The following is a 9,573-nucleotide window of genomic DNA, read 5'->3' as shown; positions in this document are numbered from 1 at the left end:
TTAGATAAATAAGTCTTCTATGTAATTTAGTCATGTTTGCAAAGAAAAGGAAAATACTAGAATGCCATCAGTTTTAGTTTAAAAGAAAGAAAAAAAAAATAATTGATATTAATTTAAATATAAAATAAAAAATGCTGACTTTTTAAAATTTCTCTTAGGAAAACCTACTGACTTGTGGTTTATCAGGTTTATCAACTTAGTTAAATAACTTGTTTTAAAAAAAAACACAAATCTTAGTTAAAATAAATAACTTGGAGAGGTAGCCTTGCAAATTTGACTACTTTCTCGAATACTTTATATTGTGTATAGCATCGTCCCTTATTCTCCCAAACCACTATGAAAAATTGACTTCCACTACCCAGAACCTCCTATGTTGTTTCCTTCATACTAGAAATCATATAACTTGTACCGATTCAGTTTGAAGTTTGAACCTAGAAAATTTATAATAGTATAATAATATATTCTTACGTAAATTTCAAGTTACAATTTGAATGAAGACATAATATAAATAGGACTCGCATATTCTCCATGCTTTACAAGTATCAGTGTATCACACACAAATAATAATATCCTCCTTCAATTCCCTATCTCTCTTTTCATAGTCGGTCTCTAAAATTGTCTTCCCTTTGCTTCAACATTGAAATAAAGGTGATGATGATGAAACCCACCATTATTGTGAAAACACATACCTTCTTATTAACTCTGTTCTTATTAGCTTTTGTGGTCTTAGAAGCACGTCCATTGAGCATAATTGGGAGCGGAAGCTCAGAGGAATTGGCAGTTGATTTCTTTGATTGGTTATCTGTGGGTGCAATCAAATCTGGGCCAAGCCTAAGGAAGGGGCACAAGTTCACAAACACTAAAGATGAGACCCTACTTGGTGGGATTATGGATTCAGGTCCAAGTGGGTCAGGGGTGGGTCACTCTTTCACCGATGCTAACACACTGGGTGGAATTAAGGACTCTGGTCCAAGCCCTGGCCAAGGACACTAGCTATATACCATTCATTATATTTTACAAATTTAGATTTTCTGGAATAAAAAAATCAGTAAAGTGATAAAATAAAAAATTAATCATCTTAATTTAAGAATGATTAATTTTTCACTTTATCATTCACATGTTAGCGCTGGCGATTCGATTTCACAGCTTCCACAATTCTACTTATAGGCTAGCGCTGATGATTCGCCTATTGGCAAACGTGTTACAAATTAATTGATTTCTTTTTTTTTTATTTCTTTTATTATTTTTTTTTTCGTTTGTTTCATGATGTATAATTGTATACTATTGTTAGTTATATATAGATGGGATATCTCAGACAATTCTTTGCTTTCTTTTTGAAGTGTCTCATTAACAAAATATTATGCTTCAATAATTTATCCGTGCAGTATTTAAGCTAATTATTGATTTATTATATGAAATAGAAATTTTACTTTCATGTTCAAGAGATCGTAATGGGTGTGTGTACGCACAAAATTTAATAAAATAGTTTTGTATAAAACTTCTAATAGTTTTCTATTTGAGTTTGATCTTTGATATTACGTGTAACACAATACCCGTGGGCGGGTCATGAGCTGAATTTCGAAATGTGTAAAATAGCATGAGGGAGAGACATACATGGATACGGTCAAATTATTAGATTATTAAATTATTAGTTTAATCAATAAATTATAGATTGAATGGATTAATTGATCATAATTAAATAATTATATAAAATTTTATTATTATTTTTATAATAAATATTATTTTTAATTTTATTTTTATATTAAAATAATTATTATTTTTATATTTTAATAATTTTTTAATTAATTTATATTTTTATATTATTATATACTATAAATATTTTTTAGTTTTTTTTAATTTATACGTTCTTACTAAAATTTAATGTCTATTTTAATAATTTTATAAAATTATAAATATAATTAATTAAAAGAAGTGAGTATGAAAATTAAAATTGGGATAATAAACATCTCATGTAACCACTTATCCCAAAAGTTTAAGTTAATTTTAGAGTTCACCAAAGATCGAACTCTTAACCTTTTAGATCTAGAACTCTAATACCATGTCATGCAACCACTCATTCCAAAAACGTAAGTTGATAGAAAAAGGTAATTTTAATGGTTATATCTCTAATACTCCCTAAACCTTCATTGTGCGTATTGTACAAATATTTCATTGGCTCTCCATACTTTCTTTTAAATGAATATAGCTTTTACATATTACTAGCGGCTCAACAGGCACTAACGTGCCTGTTCAGCCGCTTTTCTATTGTTTTTAGGAAATTAATTTTATTTTTTATTAATATATTATTTACTTTTTATATTTATTAGATAAGTATTTTTTATTTTAATATTAACGTGATCTTATTTATATCATATTTTGTTGAAATTAAAATTACTATAAAACACTTTAAAATGTTAAATTATAAAATCACACAATAAAGAGGTAATATAAAATGGTTATAGTTTAAAATTTTAGGTAATATATGAGGTGAAATATTCGATAGAGTAAATTTTTATTCTCAACTATGCTAAAATATACAAAAAATATTTTTAGAATGATAATGCTTCTATTGTATTTATTTATTTATTTAAAAATTTTAAATGTCGTCTATTAATTTATAATATTTTTAATTTAATTTTTTAAATTTATTATGACAAAATAACGATATGATGAGGATTTTGTCCGCTAAAGTTGCAAAAATATTTTCAAAAATTAGTTTATTCATTGTACTTTATTTTTTTTTTTGGGTGTTTATGTTATATTTCATACATTATTAAATTTTAATTTGATAAGTTTTTTTTTATCATCAAGGGCTTATTATCTAGTTACTGTAATTTAATTAAGATTTATTTTTCATCACTAAATAATGTTATGTGTATTATGGTTATTGCCATTAAATAATACTAGCGGCTCAACAGGCACTATCGTGCCTGTTCAGCCGCTTTTCTATTATTTTTAAAAAATTAATTTTATTTTTTTGTTAATATAGTATTCCCTCTTCAAATTTATTAGATAAGTATTTTTTATTTTAATATTGACGTGACCTTATTTATATCATATTTTATTAAAATTAAAATTACTATAAATTTTTTTAAAATATTAAATTATAAAAGCTCGCAATAGAGAGGTATATATATTATCAGAAAAAATATAGTTTAAAAAATGATAATAACATTATCCTAATTCAAAAAGAGTATACATAAACCAAAATATATGTTAGTTATTTACAAAAAATAATTTTTACTTAAATGTCATGAATATTCATATTTGTCTTCATATATTTTAAGTGGTAGGTCAAAATATGAATCTAAATATAAAGTGACCTTCATTTTTTTATAAATAGTGAAAGATAGAAGAAATGTGAGTGCTTATTTTTTTTTGTTTTGTTTTAAATATCAAACTGAAAGAATAATTAATAAAAAAATAGGAGAGTATAAAAATTATGTATTTAGAAAAAATCATTCATAATTCGTCATACATCTCCTTATCAATAACTTTTCGAGTTTTAAAAAACTGTCAATTTATTGACCATAAAAATAATTATTTAAACACTTTAATATTATTCAATTAAAAATTATGTGTAACAAAATCAAAATATAAATTTAAAAATATTATTTACAAATTTAATATTTATAAACGTTATTAAGTAGTTTAATTATTTATTTTTAATAGTATTTAATTTGAGACCGACATAAAAATTTATATTCAAAAGACTCTTTATCTTCGTGCATAATTACAATTGTTAAAAAATATTTTATTTTTTTAAATTTTATATTTAATTTTTAAATTTTTTTAATCTCATTATTTTTAAAATTTTTAATTTATATTTTTATTATATCCCCTTACTATATTAAACATTATTCTTTCTCTTACTATCTTTCTCTAAACACATACTTATCATTATCTGATCGCCATTATTATATTTCCTTGTTTTCCTTTCTCATTTTTTTCTTCTTCTTCCACCTTCTCTTCACCCGACCGTAATTAATTATTACCAAGTATTATTATCGCAATTTTTAATCTTGTCTATCACTTTGATTTATAACCATCTATTATATTAACTTTTATGAGTTGTTGAAGTTTCGCTAAAAGAAGTAAGACATAAAGCATTTAAAATTTTTATCCAAATTATCAAATTAACTTTTAGAACGTATAAAATTTATAAATTTAAATTAAATAAGATATTAAACAAATTTAGTATGTTGTTATTATAGGTAACAAAATCAAAATAAAAATTTAAAAACATTATTTACAAATTAACTATTTATAAACGTTATTAAGTTTATTTATTTATTTTTAATAGTATTTAATTTGAAGTCGAGATAAAAATTTGTATTTAAAACACTTATTTATCTTCATGCATAATTCTAATTGATAAAAAATATTTTAATTTTCTTTTTAATTTTATATTTAATTTTTTTAAATTATCTTTAATTTTGTTATTTTTTTAAAATTATTAATTTATATTTTATTATATCCCTTTATTATATCAAACACTTTTTTTTCTTATTATTATTCTTTATACACATACTTGTCATGGTTTCATCGCCATTATTATATTACCTTGTTCTCCTTTCTCATTTTTTTCTTCTCCTTCCACCTTCTCTTCACCCGACCGTAATTAATTATCACCAAGTATTATTCTCGCAACTTTCAATCTTGTCTATCACTTTGATTTATAACTATATGTTCTGTTAACTTTTATGAGTTGTTGAAGTTTTGTCAAAAGAAGTAAGATATAAAGCATTTAATTTTTTTTTCAAATTATCATCAACATATATTACTTTTAACTAAAATAATAAAAAAAATACATAATTGTAAGTTTTTAAACTAATAATTATAAATTTAAGTCGCAATTTAATATAGTACATTGGGACAAAAGGCAACCATTGCTATTCATATTTGACTGCTACTATTTAAGTTTTACATTTATTTTATTGTGCACATTAATTTAAGTGCACTTTATTATTTTATTTTTCATATTTTGAAATAATGCCATTGTATTATAAGGATGAGATTAACTTTCATAATCTAATGCGAATCTTTTTATTATTTTGTTTGTTCATAAAATAGTTTTGAAAACTTTTAGATTTATCGTTCTGGTTTGCTTCTTATTAATCCTCACTTAATATACTCAAATTTAATGGCTTTAATGGTGGTGAATTTTTGTAATTAGTTAAAAAATTTTAACTTTTTTTTCTCTATCTACGATTTTGAACAAACTCAATTTTATTATTAAATAGTTTTTTAAATTCAGAATATTTTTAACCTTTTGTATAAAAATTAGACTTAATAAATTACCAAAATTCAAACCTATTCTCTTGAACTACTTTTTAATTGTATAATTAGAATTGTTTAAACGGAAGATCATTAGACCCCTAAAGTTTTTAAAGGAAAAGAAAAATACAATAAAATAAATTAATTAAAAAATCTATTAAAATAAAATGGTTTAAAAAATAGAATATATATAAAATTTACATGGCTCATGAGTTAGAAACATAAAGAGAAGAAAATAATTATAAAGGTTGAAACAATAAAAAATGTATAACATAGTTTTTATTTTGCCACATTTAAATGTTATATGTAAATCTAATAATTAATAAAAAATAATATTATCTAATATAAAATAAATTAAAAATAAAAAAGAGATTAACAAAATCAATTAACAAAATTCTTATCTTAGGTCACCAGATCATTTAAAAAATCAATTAACAAAGTTTTTATATTGCTACATTTGTTGTGTGTCGAACTAATAATTAATAAAAATAATATTATCCAATGTAAAATAGATTACAAATAAAAAAAAAGAAGTAAACAAAATATGTGTGAGAATTTTTCATTCTACTGATAGGTGTAGGCTTTTTTTTATCTGTTATATGTTAATTATGTGACAAACAAATAATATAAAATTAACTAATTTTTTTGCAATACAATTTAGAAAATTAATAAATGTCAACCATAGTACTCTATATAATTAAATATCAAATCCAGTACTCTACATAATTAATAGCTTAGATAGTTTAGAAAATTAACATATTAATGTTTTTAACGAATCTTTCATGGGTGCGAATTTTCTTGCGTCCTATATATATATATATATATGCCAATCATATAACTTAGCCAATATGCAAAATAAATAATATTATGGTAGACAAAATTAATAATTTAATTTATTTTCAAAGTAAATATTTATGTATTCAAATTTTGAACATAATATTCTACATAATTAATATTTTAAAAAGTTTAAAAAATATTATTACAAAGTAATTTAAAAAAAATAAGTTAACAAAATATTTATGAAACTCTTTCATTCAATTAGTGATAGGTAAGGACATATAAAAAATAGAAAACACATATCAAATAAAAAGAAACTGTTTTCTTTCTGCATCAAATTGATAAGACAAAAAAAATATTTCTTTCTACATTAAATGGATAAAAAAAAAGACATAGTAATATTTTCATACGTCAAAAGTTGAGAATAAATTAAAAAGGTAGAGGAATGATTGAAAATATAGATTAGATAAGTAAACTAAAGAGAAGAAAAGATATAAGTGGATGTTATATGTGAAAGTAGTAACCGCTGTAAAACTGAATGAAATTAACAACTGCAGTTGATGAAGGCAATAAAAGAAGACGAAGGCGAGAGTGTTGAAGAAAGGAGAATAACAGAATAGAAAGAAAAATACAAAAAAATAAAAACTAAACTACTGAAAGGATAACGTACTCAAAACAAAAGGATATAAATTAAAATTAATATAAAATTAAACAAAATATGAACATGATAAAGAATGCGAAGACATTGACAGAACAAACTATATAAACTAAAACTAACATAGAATTAAACAAAGCATGAAGATATTGATAGAACAAACGATATAAACTAAAACTAACGTAGAATTAAACAAAGCATGAAGATGATGAAGAATGTGAAGATATTGATATTCATATCAGTTCATTTTCTTTTTATTTATTAGCAATTTGCAGACTGTCTTACATTTTTTAAAACTGTCATTTTAGTAGGAAGTTATTGGATTTTTCAAAACAAATTTTATGTCTATTTTGTCCTTATAATTTAGTTTCCAAAATAGTTTATTGTAGGATTAATATAGTCCAAAAAATTAGACACCAAAATCATAGTCAATTCTCTGTATTGACTCTATATATTGTTGTTAGATGTATAATATATATGAAAAATAATAAATTAAAACTTACATGGCTCATGAGATAGAAAAATAAAGAGAAGAAAATAATCATAAAGATTAAAACAATAAAAAATGTATAACATAGTTCTTATCTTGCCACATTTAAATGTTATATATCAATCTAATAAATTGATAAAAATAAAAAGAGATACAGTACTGTTTTCATACGTCAAAAGTTGGGAATAAATTAAAAAAGCAGAGAAATAACTGAAAATATAGATTAGATAAGTAAACTAAAGAGAAGAAGAGATATAAATGAATGTTATGCGTAAAAGTAGTAACTGAATAAAATTTGTAACTGCAGTGGATGAATGCAATGGAAGAGGATGGAGGCGAGAGTGTTGAAGGAAGGAGAGGAACCAAACAGCAAGAAAAATATAGAAAAGTAAAATCCAAACTGCAGTGGATGGAGGCAATAGAAGATGTGTTGTTATATTTATAGAAGTAACAGAACTGTTTTCATTTTAGTGGGAAGTTAATAGAAGTAACAAAACTGTTTTCATTTTAGTGGGTAGTTATTTGACTTTTTTGTGGGTTAATGATTTTTAATTAAAAACAAAAATGTATTTTTACTATTTTGTCCATAATTTTAGTTTGTAAAATAAATTATTTGAGGGTAAATGATGTCTATCAAAATTGGACACCAAACTCTGGTATTGCCTTTATATATTGGTATAGATATATAATAATTATCAAGTACGTCGGTAAAAAAATCACTAAGCGGCAAAAGGGAGATTCTCAAAGTCTCTCTAATCTAATTCCGTTCCATCTTACAATAATTCGTATAAAACTTATTTCACTTATATTTACAGATAATAAAAAGTTAAACTTTAATCTGTTTTTGCATATATCCATTCTGCTTCTATCCATCTCTATAATTATTAAAATTCAATAAATAAAATAAAATTTTAAAATTTATATAACTATCATTATATATATAATATAAATTAAAATAAAAATTTAAATATAATATAATATTATTAATTATTTTACTAATTATTTTATATATATTATATATATACCGAGATTGGTAAAAATAAATATTATCTAAATTCGATTTCGTTTAAGATTTTGCCTTATAAAAAACCTATTTTAAATGAATAGAAATGGAATAAATATTTGTGAGTTTGAATAGTGTTGTCATCCTTACTATTATGCAGGGAGGATGCAAGAAAGCTTGCGTGATAAGTTTTAAGATTTTGTTGGTTAATTATTTTATTATCACTAGTGAGTGTTAACATCATCATGGACCTATAATAAATTGGATTTTATTTTCTTTTTAGATAAAAATATGTATTTTCATTTAAGGCAATAAAGGTTTCTATTTGTTATATACCCATTGTTAATAAACGAATAAATATATTGTTTTATTGTTGTAATATTTTATTCTTAAGAAAAAAAAATTCAGAATTCAGCACCACCTGTAACACCCTACCATACAGAGACTTATGCTTAAGTCATAAGTCAGAGATGGCAAGGTATTACGACCTCTAAAACAAAAATTTAGTACGTATAGTAGTATGAATGATTGATTATAACTAGGAGCCTTGTAGAAAAAGGGGTAAACAAAAACCGCAACTCGAAAGCGCAACACTCCGATCACTAACACAACGAGCAAAGGATAAGCTAACGCAAGATCATATATATAAAGAGTGTCAAAAACGGGAATATCAAGACTCGAAATCCGGCTGCGAAGATAACCGGTCCGAGCATAATAATATATACATATAATAAAATAAGGAAACCCCAAAGGAAACCCAAAGGGACACAAATACATACAACCTATTCTCCAAAATCCCCTCTAGAAGGAGTCATCACAGTTTGTATTATTTAATGGAGATAAAAGTATCTAAACAAGATATATAAACCAAAACAGAGTCCCAAGAACAAAGGATCTTCGCTAATCCAGAAGTCTCCAGCATGCCTCAACGAGAAGCCTCGCGTCCTGCATCTGAAAACCACAAAATCCGCATGGGTGAGAACCAGAGGTCCCCAGCACGGTAACAGCTTTCCACATATATAATACATAATAATAGAGAAAAGCCGAAGGCAATCCTAGAACTTCCTCCAGATAATATCAAAGCTTATAAACAAGCTAAACCGTAAGTGGCAACTGACTAAAGATCCTTCAGTCTAACTAATACTTCCCTTTCCAATTCCTTCAGACCTCCCAACCACCAGCAGGAGTATAATATAGCAAACACAGTTATATCAGACAAGAGATATACAAATAAGAACAATTAAGGCATTTAGACAAATAGCAAGTAATATGCAGTCAAATAGGCAATCTCAAACAATTCATGTAGTATGCTTATGATGCATGCCTGTCCCTAGTGGCTAATGATATCATCTGTCGGTTATAGAGCCAACC

The 9,573-nt window shown here is 24.3% G+C and overlaps 1 protein-coding gene across 1 annotated transcript; it reads left to right on the top strand.

Moving 5' to 3' along the window:
- The first annotated feature begins 542 nt into the window (after positions 1 to 542).
- Positions 543 to 1,331, top strand: LOC148575939 (uncharacterized). Its single transcript, XM_088502407.1, has one exon. It carries the CDS (start codon positions 652 to 654, stop codon positions 991 to 993), a length of 342 nt encoding a protein of 113 aa, XP_088358533.1. The 5' UTR covers positions 543 to 651; the 3' UTR covers positions 994 to 1,331.
- Positions 1,332 to 9,573: the final 8,242 nt, after the last annotated feature.

This window comes from Arachis ipaensis, chromosome B1 (assembly GCF_059453495.1).
Source record: "Arachis ipaensis isolate K30076 ecotype BB chromosome B1, ASM5945349v1, whole genome shotgun sequence".
Taxonomy (NCBI): Eukaryota; Viridiplantae; Streptophyta; class Magnoliopsida; order Fabales; family Fabaceae; genus Arachis; species Arachis ipaensis.
The sequence above is the reverse complement of the archived record's forward strand: the minus strand, read 5'-3'. Positions and strand labels throughout refer to the sequence as shown.